General features: G+C 44.6%; 1 protein-coding gene across 2 annotated transcripts in view; it reads right to left on the bottom strand.

Moving 5' to 3' along the window:
- The window catches only part of STRBP (spermatid perinuclear RNA binding protein), a 24,556-nt gene extending 8,475 nt beyond the window's left edge, over positions 1 to 16,081 (bottom strand). The window contains exons 1-11 of one of the 2 annotated variants that reach the window (XM_009076981.1): positions 15,905 to 16,081; positions 12,912 to 13,129; positions 12,028 to 12,193; positions 10,018 to 10,162; positions 4,629 to 4,723; positions 4,115 to 4,210; positions 3,282 to 3,393; positions 2,590 to 2,687; positions 2,061 to 2,172; positions 1,504 to 1,596; positions 484 to 683 (exon numbers count right to left, since the gene is read on the bottom strand). In XM_009076981.1, coding sequence (XP_009075229.1) covers positions 484 to 683; positions 1,504 to 1,596; positions 2,061 to 2,172; positions 2,590 to 2,687; positions 3,282 to 3,393; positions 4,115 to 4,210; positions 4,629 to 4,723; positions 10,018 to 10,162; positions 12,028 to 12,193; positions 12,912 to 13,129; positions 15,905 to 15,907 — 1,338 coding nt within the window. In that variant the 5' untranslated portion in view covers positions 15,908 to 16,081. The remainder of the gene's footprint in view (positions 1 to 483; positions 684 to 1,503; positions 1,597 to 2,060; positions 2,173 to 2,589; positions 2,688 to 3,281; positions 3,394 to 4,114; positions 4,211 to 4,628; positions 4,724 to 10,017; positions 10,163 to 12,027; positions 12,194 to 12,911; positions 13,130 to 15,904) is intronic. The other variant, XM_009076982.1, reaches the window with a different exon arrangement.
- Positions 16,082 to 16,425: the final 344 nt, after the last annotated feature.

Here is a 16,425-nt window from a genome sequence, read left to right as displayed (position 1 = left end):
CCTGCTGAAAATCTGACTGGAAACCAATCATTTACATCCACTGTTCATCCCAGGACACAAAGTTACTCTTCAGGCACTGAAGACAGGAAACAAGTCCATGTTTGCAGGAGCTCACAAGCCAGGAACAGACACCAAGGAGGAAGGGGAAAATGAGGGAGGCACCAACATGCTGCTTTCACACCAACACTGGAAGGAATAGAGCATAACACAATGAACCTCTCCCGTCCAGAACTTGACCACCACAGTCAGTCCACTGCACCATGAGCTGACCTGCAGAGCCCAAGGAACTTCTCCCTCCCCTCAGCTAGAACAAAACCAGTGATGCTCTTTGAACCATGCCCAGCTGTGTTGAGAGTACATAAGGAGTAGCTCAGCTTCATCCAAATTTTTTTCATTTTCAGGTTGCATATTACTAGTTCTAACCACATTTCATACTCTTTGTCCCAAGATCTGGGGTTAGCAGATTACTTCAGGCTGCCTTACCTTCACTGCCACATGGAGCTTGGCTGTTTTCTTAGAAGGTCCTGATGCTTCATAAGTCGTACCATCAACATCTACAGACATTGTGAAGACTGGGGCATGGACTGGACCAGACTGTGACAGCAGCTTATACTGAAGCCCTGGCCTGATTTGGTTCAGCCTCATCAGAGCATTCATGAGATCTATTGCTTTACTATCTAGTACTAGTACAAGATAGTAGAAGGGGTGGGGGGAGGAAGGGGAAGGAAAATGAACAAAACAAGATGAACAGAAAAATGAAACAGTTTGCATTTCAGTGCCTTCTGTCTGTATCAAGGAGCAAAACCACCCCTGGGCCTCTCAGAGGGTGAGGAGAGCCATAACGCTGTTAAGACACTCTAGTTTGGGCTAACAGCTGTAATTACCCAGGCTTTATATTAACAAACTTCTGTTGCAGCTAGCTGTTTTCTTCCTGGCTGCTAGGAAAGGAGTGACCAGTTTGATAGGTAGTGGGGAACCAGATCCAGAACTGGCACCCAAGTAGCACAGTTAAAACGACTGGATCCCAGCAATACTCAGAGCATTCCAAACTGTGTATATATGCAGCATTAATGTTTTGTAGATTAAACATTTTACTTTTCTTGAGGGAGGTCTTGAGAGACCAGCAGCTAGCTCCAGAGAGGGAAGAATGCAGAGTCCAGTGTTCACTCAGCAAAGTCACTGCAGTACTTTGAAAAACCCCACAGTACAGGGACATTATCCATAAAATACCTCAGCTGCTTGGGCACTTTCAATTCTAGTGTAACTTGATGGGAAAATCCCATTTAAAAATGCAAATCACTCAGTTAGTAAAACATGTCAGGGGAAATTCAATGCACAGTAAGAGATGTGTTTGACATTCTGAATGTGGGGTGATAGAGACAACACTTTTTTGTTCCAAAGACTTTTTCACATGCTCTTCCACACCAAGACAGAGAAGCTTCCAAACCAGCTCCCCCTGTACAATAGATCTTTGCAAACAGAATGAAGAAGTGCTGCACTTACTTTTCCTCAGATTACGCTTCATCTTTTTATTTGGATCTTTATCGTCCCCAACACTATCTTCAAATGGTCTCTTCAGAGCAGACGAGCCTGTACCTAGGGTACAAAGTTCCTTGTGATACAGATAGGCCATTAGGAAAACAGGATTCCACAGCAGGAGTCTGATTAGTCCCACACTGTTCCTTGCTTGTTTATAGTGAAAAGAACTCATCCATCAGTCACAGCTTTCTTAGGGCTACACGAAAGTCAATACTGGCTCAGTGCTCCCTGCACCAGCCATGCAGGATTCTGTGTCAAACACTCCTTGTGCTCCTTGAATGCCAAAGGACTTTGTGCTTAAAGAAAATCATCAGCTGTATTATAGCTGTACCACTGCCCCTTTCTTGGCAACAGAACTTCCAGATTTTCTCCTAACAATTAAATATGTTTTTAAAAATCACCCCACATAACACAAAGAAAAACCTCCACATTCACAGCACACAGCTCAGGCACTTCACCCATTCTAAATTAACCCCTAGTTTACTACCCAATTAGTGATTTCTGGAACAAACAATACCTACCTTCTTTGTCAGTTACTGACCAGGAGTATTTCTGAAATGACTTATTTGATGGGAGGGGATCCATTTCCAAAACCTTATAGATCTGCCCAAAGGCTGATAATCTGAGCGCGTGCTGCAAGGGGACAGGAAACTCAAGTTACATCACAGCAGGACTTCACCTCAGTTCTCCAAGTGTTAAGTAAGTCTGTAGACACAAAGCCACTCCTGTGAGGAGAGTTTCTGCAGCTGGCCTCTATCTAAAAGTGCAGAGCTCATTAACTTTGGTAACACACAGGGCAGAGTGTACTGACAGGGAGCCCACCCAGGGGCTCTGTGCCTTGAGCACTGAGGTGGGTGCACAGACACCACACTGCTTTTGCAGGGCTGAGATTTCACTCCTGCACTCCCGAACTGTGAGTTAACCTTTCCAGGGTAGTGCAGCACAAGAACTGTCAGGACTGCCATGAAAACAAGCCACCCTGGCAGAGCATAAATGGCATTAATGAGCTGAATCCCTCCCTGTTGCAGTATACACACAGGAGTTCCCTACCTGAGCACTGTGTGTAATGGCTTCTTTTTGCTGAACTGTCATGTAAGACAGAGCGTCCGTGGGCTCACGCTCGCAGGGGTCGTGCAGACCTGGGCCTCCTGGCAGGGGGAGAGGCAACGAGGGTTACCCAGAGGCAACGAGAGGCAATGTGGAAACAGGCACTGCTGGAGAGTGCTGAGGGCTAGGCTAGCTGCTGCAGGGCAGGGAGCACACCTTCTCCAGCAGGAAGTCCAACAAAGCAAGCTAACCCTGTGGTCTTAGTCCCTTGCACCAGTGGTCACAGAATTTACCAGGGTTAACACTGCTCATATGTGACAGCATGAACTGAAAGCAGCAGGCTTGAAAAAAACCCAACGAATAATTTGGACAGATATGTAGATGTCAATGAATCTACAGAAACCAGATGGTCATTAAGTCATTTCATTTGTTTGCAACCCCTTAATGAGATGGGGTTAATTATAAACAAACCTGACATTCCCCATTAACTTCCCCTGCAGTGGCAATACACTCACACAGTGACCACCACACAACCTCTTTTTTTATCTTCTAATTTTACCCAAGAAACCATTAATTTCACTCCACAGCAGGTTCAGAGTTCAAGACAGGCATTTCTCATCTAATCCTACAGCAACAGCTAAACATCAAGTCTGGCTGGTCAAGCCTTTGTGTCCTGGAGTTGGTTTGGCCCTTACCGGGAAGCAGAATTCCAGATGCCAAACACTCCATCACTCGTCGCAAGGCTTCCCCAGCGCCCAGAGGTCTATTACAAGTACCTATAGATTTTTCACATATAAGCTCGAGTGGCTAGAAGACATTAAATTATGATTAGTATGGACACAAGGGTAGCTGTGACTGCAGTTAAATATGGAGGGGCAGAGGGGAAGGACATTCACATCAGGTTACTTTGTTTTTAATCCACTACAGGTCTAACCAACAAGAGACCCATCCCAGAGGAGGTCACATCCTCGTTCGTGGCACATCTGTGCCCTGCTCTGAGTTGCCTTTTGAGGACACCAGCTGCTCTCCACTGCCTGCCCAGGAAGTGAAAAAGGAGGAGCCTCTAAAGCCAAGTCAGGTGAGTGTTCTCTCTGATGGTTTTCAGTTCTATGCAAGAGAAACACCATCACCACTGGCCTACAGAGTGTTCCTCTCTGGGCATGCAGAGCAACCTGCCCCCATGAAAGGGTAACACCTGCTGGCAGGAGCAGCACTGCCACGGGAGCAGGACAGTTTGGGAAAACGAAACAAGGGACATTGAAGGCAGTAAGTGGGATTCTATTGCACATCCTCAAGGATGCACAAGGCCCACAGCAGTGTGTCTCTTTCCATGATATCACTACATCTCACAGACTCAGCCAATACCCTCCTTGTCTTTCCCACACAGGCAGCAGCTAGTGGGGAGCAAAGGGAGAGGGGTTTAAGGAGGGTGTCATATGACACACTGCTTCCTCCAGTCCAGACACTGCTACAACTCTCAGGAGATGTGAGACCTGACCTTGTGGCCTTGATTTCTTTCTGTACTTACCCAGCCTTTCAGTGGTGCCCATGTGGGGACTCTGTTGCACAAATCCCGCAGAATACGAAGGACAATTACACATGATTTTAGTCCATTTGCCCTGGCCTAAAACAAACAAAATGATTCCAATACACCTGCAAAAGCCTGGCCTTCAATTTTGCTTTTCTGTTTAAATGCACAGAGTCCTGGGATAGATTGTTTTTTAATTATTATTTACTTAGTACTTAATCAGCTTCATGCAAAATAAAAACACTTAAATAAAAGTACAAGACTTGAATTTAGAGAGACATATAAAAAAGGAAGCGAAATGTTAAGATTGCTTTTGTAGCCTCATGACAACTCTGGACCAGTTGGGCTGTCTCCCTGTCACGTTTGCCCTCGCACAGTACAGCACTGGATTTGGAATTCTAGACCTTTTCTCTAGTAGGACTAGTCAGAAATTAAAGAGGCATTAAAATTAAAACTGTCTCAAATTAAACCTGGTAAGGCTACAATAACAACAAGGTAAGAACAAAGAGCCAACCTGAAACCATTTGGCGTGCCGCAGAGACGCCAAGGCCTCCAGGCATTTCTGCCTGTCCAATAAGTCCGGAGGATCTTTCATCGCAACATTGTCTACTGGTAAAAATGGGATAAAAAGAGACAGATACAATTTGACCAAGGGGTTTCTGTCACAGTACAAAAAGAGCGGCAGCATCTCAATGAGATAATAAGACTCCCAGAATTTAAGTGCACTGTGTTATTTAATTTAAACAAGCCATTAAAGGTAGTAAATGTGCACATGTGCAACAGAAGCAAAGGCATTCACTCCTTGTAAAATAATAGTAATAATAAAGGTGGCCACTGCTACAGACAATCTGGGATCTTATTAAAAATGTAGAACACATTTCAGGGCAGAAAATAGCTATATAGCACTTGTCCTTTTTGTTTTCTTTGTTGGGATGTATTGGGCTTTTTTTTCCTCTTCTTTTCCTTCTTCGTGACTTTTATTCCACAAAAGTGGCACAGAATTTCAAAGAGACAAGTTCTTTGGACAAGAGGAGGATAGTCTCGGGGGGTATAAAAAAATTGTTATATGCAAAAAGTGAAGTTACATCCATGCAATTGTTGAGAATTCCAAAAAAAACCACTGAACGCATTTGAAGGATTATTGCATGGACAGTACTAGCCAGGATAATTCCATGGAAGAAATACACAGGAAATGCTAGTACAAGATTTGAGAGTAATTAGTCTTTCATATAAGCAAAGCATATGAAAGAACGAGTTTGGTAACTTCCAGATCAGCAATGTCCTTGAGAGGAAGTGCCCTCTGGTAAAAATCTTCCCAACAGCAACTGAAATCAACAGGAAATTCAAAGATGGGTTTGAGAGACAAGACACTGATATTTTCTGGGCAGGTTTACACTTGTTTCCTTTTTTCCCCCCTTTCTCTCTTTTCATCTGGCTTGCAACAAACTGCTTTGAGCAGTCACATCCAATGCTGCATTTAGGGACATTCTGCATGAGTCCTTTCTTCCCTCTTCATTTCTTTATTTTAATCCTAAGGAGTTCTTAACATCCATATTCTCTGGAAACTGTGTAAATGACAGATTTTGCCTATCCGAAATCAGATTACAAAGATACTAGTTTCAGCTGAGATGAGAAGAACATACTGGAAGAACAAAATGAATTCGTGGCTCAACTGAAACCTTGAATGAGTTATTTTCCTATGAATACACAATTAGTCAAGTAAAAAATAAATAATTTAGAAATACACTCTTTTCACTGTCAATAATGGTCAGTTCCGCAGGTCTTTAGAGACCTTTGCAAAACTGAATGAAATACAAAATCCATTCCAAACTGAAGACTGCTAGATGAACAAAATCCAGCAACACATTTCAAACAGGATAAATCAGGAGAAATAAGAACCCTCAGTTTGTAGTACAGTTTGTTAGTGACATCTCTAAGTACCTTTCCATGGGTTACTGTGAATGGTATTGGCTTCACGTGCAATTGCACCTTTGCTGTTACAGCTGCCTCCCCTTCTGTGCTGTCCCTGGGATGGTTACTGTGGTAAAGCACTTGATATTATGATGGATAAAAGAACCCAAAGCCAAAAAACCCACCAGTGTAAAACTGAACAGAACCAGGTATCTTGTCTGCCAGGTGATGGCTGCAGGTCACAGCTGCGGACTCAAGTGCTATAAGCTTATTTTCTAACCCCTGTGAACTTCGCAGCAGATATTTGCATTGTTTGTTATTGCCCTCATCCACAGCATTCCAGGACTGGGATTAATCACTCCTCTTGTCAGTTTTCCAAATGAAAGCTGCAAAGTCTCAAAGCACTGGATTTCTCTGAGCACAAAAGGTCACTTTGAAACAACAAGATTTGCTTCCCAATTTGCTTTTCAGTTTCATTATTTTCAGGAGTGAGGTTTTGTGGCATAACTACTCAATGTCCCTCCGTCTAGTTCTGTGAGGAAACTTCACTGTGGACAATATAAACATCTGCTTAAAGCTCAAGTATTGTATCAAACAAGTACTGTCAATGAATGATCAGAATCTTATTTTAAAACGTTAGAAATGGCGAAGGTGACTGACTGCAAAATCCGTTTGTTTGCAATGAACTGGGACTCAGTGTTGTATGAGGCTTTGCTACAGCATCTTGCAGCCAGTGACAAAGTAAATTAATTTATCTTTCAGAACACAAACCAAGCAGAATTCCTGTCACCTCTCAGTCAGGTGAATGTAAAACCTCCCAAGATTTGTTTCAACAACTTGGAATCGTACCTTTTCCTACAGGATTAAGGCTACTTTCCAAGGTCTAATTTAAAAATATCTTGGAGGATTTGGCCAAGTGCCAGTTCAGTCCCAGTGTCCTGATGTTGCAGTCAGCCAACTTCTGGGTGCAAGATTCTATTAAACAGAAAGATGGAGAGAACAGGCAGTGAAGAGGGCGAGCGGCTTGCAGCGGGCTCCCTTCGGGCCCCTCGGGAGAATGGCATGTTTCTTCATGCTCTGCCAGTCAGCAAAGTGAGACCCAATCAAAATTTTCAAATGGGGCTGCAAAGCTTTCCTTTTTGTTCTTGGAGTTTTAACAAGGGCAATGGTCTAAGTTTAATAAAGAGTAAATGATAAAGCCCTGACGTTAGCTCACACTATGCAACACAGAACCAATCCCTCGGGAAGTCTCTCCCCGCTGCTGTACCAATTCTTATCATGCAGGAGCTGCCAACTCCACTCGTTTGCAGCCACACGAGGAGCCTTGTCTTCTCCGGAGAGGGAAGGGCAGTGTGGGGCTCGCTGCCCCCCAAAGGCCCTTGGTCCCCAGGAGCATCACTGGCTGCAGCTGCCCGGCCCAGGCAGTCCTGCTCCAGGGCAGCGTGAGCTCAGCCACACTTTGGTAACGAGCTTGTCTGCAATTACAGACTTCTGTTGTTGCTGGATGCTCAGGAACAACAACTGATTTGCAAGCTACAAGGTTCTGGTCTGGAAAGCCCAATTTATATTTGAGGCTGGAACTAAAAATTCAGTTTCTTAAGAGGTTTAAAATTTAAACTTGATGCAAAATGCAGGAATTTGAGGTGCTTGACTTCTCAAGTCAACATGAGAAAGCAGAGCTTTATGGTAGCTGTTTGTGAGAAACACCAAAATGCACACACACACTGGGCCACTATTTATTTTCGCTAACGAGCAGCAAAAACAAATAGGACAAACACCACATCTTCAACATGAACACTCTTCCAAAGAGGTGGGGACTGAAGAGAAACCCAGGAATGTTTTTCGATACATTCTGACATCAGGGCATGAAGGCACACACAGCATTCCTACAGAACAGATGGGAGCACTGGTACCGAGGGCCGTTGCGCCTAACCTTGCCGTTGGTTAGAGGACAGATTAGTGCTAATCCCACCGACCCGAAACCTTGGTCAGTTTCCCGCAGGCTCAGCGCCCGGAGCACCCTGGGGCTGTCTTACATGGGAGATGAAAGGCAACTGGAGCAGCATTTTGAGTTCTTTCTAAAACATTTTACAAACTGTACAGAAAGTATATTTCCATTTGGTTGGCATTGTTCAGGGTACTGAAAATCTGGCACTGCTGTGGAGATATTTTCACCAGTTTGTCCAATTCGTTTCCCTTGATATTAGACATTTGGGCTGAATCTAAGTGAAAGTCACCTAAGTATGGTTGGAAATACTATGACAAAAGGTCTCCCCTCACTTGCAATTTACTTAGTGACATCTGCACGATGCTTCACATTCCTTGACAAGGAATATGATAAATGTCTCTGTTCCCTTGTGGTGAATTAATGTCAAGGAACTTGAGCTTTACAATGAGATCCATGACCCTATTCCCTGTCCTCATCAGCTGTATGGAATGACAGCATAGAACCACTCCAACAGAGGTGGTAGAACCATTTTAAGTTTAAAAACAAAAAAGTAGAGAACTTTGAAAAATGTTTTAAGACAGTGGGAACAAAACAGGGCACCTACATTATAAGTATGAGAAAGCATAAAATTTCCAATCCTCCCTCAGTCTGAGATGCATTAAGAAGTCCTTGGACTTCACTGCCACAACAACATCACTTTTTGCAAGAAAATGCTTGGGCAGAAGCCTTTGTGCCAAACCGTATCCCCTTGTGGGAATCTCACAAATCCTTCACCATCAGAATTTGTTCTGCACTCTGTGCTCTCTGCTGAACACGGATCAGCTGCAGCAGCTCCAGGGCTGATCTCAGCATCTTGTGGGGAGTTGAACAGCTAAAGCAATATGCAGTTTATTTTTAATGGGCTTGTGGAGAGCATTTCTAATTTGAGAACAAACAGCCATTGCAATTAGGAGATCTTTGCCATTCATCTGTTCTGTAAGATTTTTCTGCATTCAACTGCTGCCAAAGTGCTCCATGTTGTTTGGACAGGGGATCCTTCCTGCCATCACCTCCAGCAAAACAAGGAGAAACTGACCAACATTTCTCGTCCCGTCGGTATTTCATGTGGGAGAGGGAGGAAGCAAAGGACTTGTGGCAAGTCTAGAAATGGGAAGAGAGCGACAGGGAGTTCCCTAGCCCACACGGGCCCAGCTGCCTCAGTTGTCATGACAGAGAGTGGCCAGTTGGTCAAAGGTCTGACATCATCCAGTGGCAAAGTCTCTAGGGATAGCTTTGGGAAGCGGAAGCAGAAATTACTGACAGGATTTCAAAAATACAACAGAGTATGGCTACATTTGCTCTTCTCTACTGCTCTTGGTCTGTTTCCAACCTCACTGGTTCTACCAGTCAGCATTCCTGTAACAGGGCACGGAACTGTGTTGGACGTCACGTGGTTAGGAGAAGGAACGGAAAGGACTAAGTGACAGTTCTCTATGTCTATTTTGCTCTAAGGACATGAGGTACAATGTTCAATTCAGAAGCAAAAGTGCTGTATCACAGCACCATAACTTCAATTGTATCCTAGTTAGGAAATTCTCAAAGCCAGAAACATACACATCATCACTCATTGAAACTGAGGGCCAGGACCACACGCTGGCGAGCTTTGCAGGAGAAAGTTTGACATAAAGAGAGAGACAATTTCATGAGTTTTTCAAGATACTCCAAACCAATCCCACTTGACTGACTTCATTTGCAAACGAGACTGTGCAGCACCAGGTGCTCAACAATCAAACAGCAAGTCTACAGGAAAGGACAACTAACATCAACTGCGTGTCAAAGTTAACGCTGTAGGAATACTGCTTGTAGTTCAAAACTGCATACTTACATGAAAATTAAGTGACTGATGTTTTTTTAAGGCACAAATACTGTAAACTCTGGTGGCAATAGCCAGTCTCGTCAGTACACAATGCACAATTAAAAGCCAACTTCCCAATTAACCCTGTGCTGCACAGTCAGGGCATTTAGCTAGAACAGTCTTAAACCCAAGTGAAAACACTCCGTGTACCTCCTTCCTTCTTCTCTGCTTCATCTCGGATGAGAGGGGACGTGAGGATCACCTTCAGAGTTAGCTTGGGCTCCTTTGTGTTACGGATAATAATAGCTGCCTCATTTACATGCTCCTCCACGAGATACTTCTCTTCTGTAAGTTTCTGAAAGTCACCAAGAAAGATTTCAAGAATCTCCTAATCAACTGAAAAACTGCAGAATCTGTGTATGTGCCTAGCTAATGAGAAAGCTACAAGGCATTGCAGTAACAAATAAGGCCTTGCCTCCCTCATTAAAAAGCAACACAGAAACCCAAAAAACATGCTTAGGAAAAAGGTCTGCAGCAAGTTTAATGAGAACAAGCAGTTCTACTATATTATTGCTTCTGTGGTGTTTTCAATAAACTTATTTCTTGCCTACATTTCCTCCATAGCTAATACTACAACTGCCTTGCCATTTGCTCCATTAAGGTGCACTGTATCAGAGTTCTCTGCAGTGATGTCTCAGCAATCCTTTGGGACCTCTCTCAACCTCCAGAAGCACAGGGACAGCCACAGATGGTTCAGAGTCCTGTAGCATCCCTTCTGCCTGGAGTTTGGTTCACAGACCATACGGTTAGAACATGTCTAAGGTCTTTTCTGACTCCTTCCCCCGCTGCAGTCTGCTCTCCTCCAGCTCCTTTATTGCTCAGATGAAAACATCTGAGCATCTGCTCACTACGAGCCTTCAAAGCAGCAGAGCAGAGGCTGTTGATGCCTCTGTTCCTCACTTGCTCCTTTTGTCCACTAATGGGCCTAAGCCCTCCTTCCCCTCCAGCATCTGATCCCTCTGCAGAACCTCTCCTTGCCTTTCAAAATGCAACAGTTGTAGTGTTTCACAAGTCAGAGTCCTCTTACCTCATCTTTTCTGTGATGCCTCACAGTCCTACCCTACCTGCCTGTCCCTTGAACTTACTCGGTCCTCTCATCTTTTAATTACATCTATTCTCCCATTTTATCTCACTTTTTTTGAAGTACATGCTAACTTTTCTTCTCACTTTGAACCCTCCTCATCTCAGGCCTCACTACAAACAAAATTTACTCTTTACTATCCAATACATCCCTATCATTTTCAAACAAGCAAAATTTACTCTTTACTGCTCAAAAGATCCTTTGCATTTTCAGCCATGGATAGGGCCACATCTGCAGGTACAACATCAGCCCTTTGTGTCAGCAAACGAATGGTGGGAGCAAACAGCTGTCAAGGGCCACATCTGCAGGTACAACATCAGCTTATTAAAACAAGCCCTTTGTGTCAGCAAACGAATGGTAAAACACAGGGAGAAGAGAGGATCAGGAGAAAAACAGGTTGAGTCTGGTTGTGGTTTGGAGAGAGGCACTTGCAGTGGAATACTTGAGGACAGTTCTTGGCACCAGTGTTTGTCAGTGTGAGAGCTGCACTGATCCTTCAGCCTCAGCACTCTCACAAAGGTGCTGTCCCTGTACTAGCTCTAAGTGCTACCTGCTAGCAGCAGAATTAAATAGCCGTAAGTAAAAAGAACATGAGCTTGTGTTTAACATGAGCCAGAATGTGACCACTTAAAGTGACTTGTTCTCACTTGAGCAGCATAGAGGGTTTGTTTGGGAACAGCCCAAGCACAGCAGCTGCAGGGGGAACTGCAGGTTGAGGCAGGAGACAGGGGACAGCAACAGGGGCCGAGTCACACAGACAGGGAAGGTTTTTGGCCTGCAGTTTAGCTCACGTTAGTGGCTGGCCCAGGAGCTGCAGTGAGCTGGGTTAGTTCCCAAAGGTCAGCTCCCACACAGGGAGACTGACAGCACAAACAGGAGCAGGCAGCAACAGCATGTTAAAGTTTGTAAGTACTTCATGTCACCACATGAAACATATCACACACCCCAGATGCTGTCCTAGATTCAAAGTAGAACCTTTATATCACTTGTCTTTCTTCCCGGAACAACTTCCAGCCCATCCCCAAATACCCCCTGCAGTGCTAGCAGCCACTGTTAGAGGGTTGCACAAAGTAACTCACCTGGATTTGGGCCGGGAGATTGTCTTTAACGATACATAACAAGGTCTTGGTGGGCTTTTCTTTGCACATGAGAACCAGCTCCAAGTCCATATCGTCTTTTATCAGCAAGCCCTTTGCTACCAAGCCAATCCTCATAACACCACACAACGTCCGACCACCTTGATCCCTGGAAGTGAAACGGGATGAAATGGGATTTTACTCTCCAGTTACACTTTAGGGGAAGCTTTAAGAGCTACAGTAAGGAACTTGCAAAGCAACATAAGAACACTTCAGTTTTGAGTACTGAAAGACTGCAACAAAAGGCAGTTTTGTAGACTAGGATTGCTTAAAATCATGAAGAAAATTACAAGAAATGCTCCTTTAACAGGTCACCACCAGCTATTGCCTCATCCAGTTGTCTCCATTTACTACAGGCTTCGATTATTATTTTTATAAAAACTCAGTCTGTGAGGGGCTGAGCTCCTGCCTGGGGTCAAGCCACAATGATGGAGGGTAATGGAGCCTGGGAAAAGTTGGTTTGCTGGATTATACAAACTGTGTGTGTGTGTTAAACTGAAAGAGCCCCCAAGCACGTGGCTGTGAATTTGGTGCGTTACAGGGACATATATTTGTGCAAAACTGCTGAAGGTTTGTCTGCTAAATGCAACTTCACAGCATCACAGTAAAATACACAGAGCACTGGAGAGCGACTGCTGCCCACACTGGGCTTATTACCATTCCCGGCACTCCCCAGCGTGCTCCCACCTCAGAAAGGCCAAATATATCCCCTTCCTTCCACGAACATTCATATGCAGCAGAATCCAGTAACACTAGGACTCTTATTCCAGAGGAAAGGAAGCATTCAGAGCAGCACAGTGACACACTGTGAGGTGAGGCTCACTCACTTGGCATTGCCTTCTGCAGCTTCCTCCTTGGCTTCCACATCACCCTCACACTTTGTAGCCTTGTTCTTTTCATCCATCCAGTCAGAGACATGCTTAAGGGCACATTCTACTGTCGATACCATGTTCTGGACAGCTTCAAGTTCCTCTGGAGATGGGTAAATGGTTGAATGTTTCACCATTACGTGGCGGTCATCGTTAGCAAACGATCGGATCGATCTCTGTCATGGAGGAAAAGAGATTATCAATAGGACACTGCCTGACTGGGAATCCTCCCTGGCAGAGGCAGTAATGTGCTTTATGACAACCATTGCTTAGAATCATGCAGAAGTGATTTATTTAAACAAATTTTAAACAGGAAAAACAAGCAAACACCAGTGCAAAACATCAGCATTAAGCCAGTAAAACATATTTTCATTGTTTTTCTCACTTTTCCCTGCCCTCCCCCACCAAGATTCTCTTGCAGCAGAGAGCATGGTCTGCCTGGCTCAGTATAACTTGGAGTGCTGAAGCAGGGGAGCACAAAACCCCTGAGTTTCATTAAGTGTCTCTGACTTCCCTCCTCCTTTGACTACCTTGCTTATTTACATTAACTGTTCAAAGTAAACATATTTTCATTGTTTTTCTCACTTTTCCCTGCCCTCCCCCACCAAGATTCTCTTGCAGCAGAGAGCATGGTCTGCCTGGCTCAGTATAACTTGGAGTGCTGAAGCAGGGGAGCACAAAACCCCTGAGTTTCATTAAGTGTCTCTGACTTCCCTCCTCCTTTGACTACCTTGCTTATTTACATTAACTGTTCAAAGTCAGTGAGAAATCGGCCTTGATCCTTGAAGGGCCTACATCTCAAGGAGAGAGGAGCAATAGCACTGAAAGAAAGAGGGGCTTTTCCCTCCCTGGGATACTTGCAGGAGTGTCAGCATCTCTGTGGGCCTGTGCCAGCCTTCAGCAGCTGGATAGCTCAGAGCTGATCCCAAAGCTAACCTCACAGGTAGGGAATTTAGAACATAAGCATCCCAGGAGCAGACTGGGCAAAGCATGTGGCAAGGAGGGCAGGCAAGGAGAGAAGATTCCTGTTTTGTAAAAGGTGTTGATACTTTCCAAATACAACTGTGCATGTTCTGGAAGTGCTGAGCGCAGCCACCAGGGACAACAGCAACACACCTTGGCAAAAGGCAATCAAGGAGCCAATCATCCCTCATGGGCTTGTTGCTGCTGCAGATGCAGTCACTGGCAATACAGATTGCTGAGAGAGGCTCAGCAACCACACAGGGATTTACAAAGGCATGAGTGAAGATGAGGATAAACTGGTAAGAAGAGACTGAAAAAAATTATTTTTTAAAATTCAAATGAATAGGAAGAGATCAGAGTGCTAATTAAAAATGTCTGCAGTGAAACTCAGAGTGCTGAGTGATATTGCTGAGGAAGGTGAACTTCAGCAGTTGTCCTAGGAAGCTCATGGTTTGCCACACACTATCTAGGTGGGACTTTTTTATCTAACCAGTGCCCCATACCAGCTGCAATCACAGCACAGACCTCTGGCACGAGCAGCAGGAAGTCTTCATCTCTACAGATACATCATCACTGCTGAAAGCCTCACAGGACTTGGAATCACTGACCAAAACCTTCTGTTCCTCCTCCACATTAAGCACCTTAATTAGGTGTCATTTTCACCCCAACTTCAGGAGTGTGTAGCTGTGCACACTCCCAACCACACGAAGGGCCTTTGAAGGACCTCAGAGGCCTCTAGGCTGGATCCCTGTTAGGGAACTGGTCATGACTTCCTGGCTTATTCCACTCACTGGGTCCCAATGGGACATCATTCCCTTCCTAATTTTTGTGCTCTGCCCAGATGTATAATTCGGGCACTAAGAGCAGTTCTCCCATCGGGGGCTGCTGTTGGCCCTGCACTTTGGTAGGCTGCAAAACGCTTCCAGGAGGTCCCTCTTGTGGTTATCCACAACATGGATACAGCAAGAGCTGCAGGGAAACTGCTGGGCTGGATTGAACAACTCACCCCACCATCTCTTATCTCATGAAATATCAATTAGGGAAAACAGTAAAACAGGAACGAAGTGGTAACTCCTAAATCACCCAACAAGTGTTGTGTTTTCTAATGAAGAGGGACTGACAAGATCAATTCCTCATTACAATTTAAGCCAAAAAGAGTAACAAAATGGGACACTATTTAAAATACAATATATTGACAAGTGTTCTTCCTCTCTTCATGCTCTGTAACTGGTAAAAGTCTTGGTTTAGGTATTTTTTAAAGATAAGTACAAACCCGGCCTGCCAGCAGCAACCAGCTACACAAACGTTAGTGACTGCATTTAAACTGTATTGCACTCATTCCCATTCTCTCAGTAATAACCTTACAGGGCTTAAAAATAGGTAAATATCCTTAAACTGCTCTCCATGGGTATTTTTCAGGAATTGAGTAGGTTTATTGCCTTGTAGTGAACACATTTTCAGAATCTTACCATCACAATAGTTCATACAAATTCCCAGTCTCATGCATTCCCAGTCTGCAGATGAGAAGTGACTCCTCACTTAAACAATGCACACCAGGTACATTTGGCTACACACATTTCACCTGCATCATTACAAAGTGTGCACAGAGCCACATTCACTCACACACAGTTGGGAATAATCAACACTTGCTTTTGTGAGGTGGAAGGGGAATGTCAGTGCTTGGTGATGCAATCTTCAAGGTCACTGGTGCTGTTTGCCTCAGCCTGCTAATGCCAGTTTTATTAGAAAACCTTCTGAGCATCCCCTCCGTTCGTATTTAATAATTCATGTACTGCAGGCTCACAAGACAACTCTCTGGCTTTAAGAGGCTGACAATACATCAAACCTCATCTGCTTTGCTCAAGGCACACAGTACAACCTCAGTTAGTGCAAGGTCAGAAAATCCCCTTCCCCAGGTTTGACTGGCCCCATGCAAGACTGGCAGCAGAGAACACTTCTAATGCACCTGAAAGACAACGAATACCTACCATGGTTTGTTAGTGTTTCAGCTCTCTCTCCCTCCCTTTCTCCTTTTCCCTCCTCCTTGGTGACTTTGCTAAGCACTGTTTTGCCTGACAGAACCTCTTCATAAGCCTCTCAGTCCCTTGACAGCTCAAGAGTTCATACAGCCAAGATGCTCTGGGAGTCACTTTCTGTAATACACCTGCAAAAAGAGAGAAACAACTTGAAAGCAGCAGAAATGGAGTGTTGATTCCAGAAGTGCTCCATGCAGCACGTCGAGCCAGACCACCGATCCCAGCTTGGAGATGGGGACAGTCACTGATCCATTTATCCCCAACGAGCAGATGTCACCGTGGAAAGCAACTCTGTGATGTGCCCACATGTATGGAACGGCTTTCCCATGCCAGTTAGAGCTGATCTCAGGAGCTCTGTCAGCCACCTGGCACTCCCAGGTTCTGGGATGAGGAAGACAGGAAATCCAACACTGCAAACATGCTCAGTGTGAAACCAGCTCCAGAAGTCTGGTTTTGTGTCACATGCACGTTAG

The sequence above is a fragment of the Acanthisitta chloris genome, unplaced genomic scaffold (genome assembly GCF_000695815.1).
Source record: "Acanthisitta chloris isolate BGI_N310 unplaced genomic scaffold, ASM69581v1 scaffold7866, whole genome shotgun sequence".
Lineage (NCBI taxonomy): Eukaryota > Metazoa > Chordata > Aves > Passeriformes > Acanthisittidae > Acanthisitta > Acanthisitta chloris.
The sequence above is the reverse complement of the archived record's forward strand: the minus strand, read 5'-3'. Positions and strand labels throughout refer to the sequence as shown.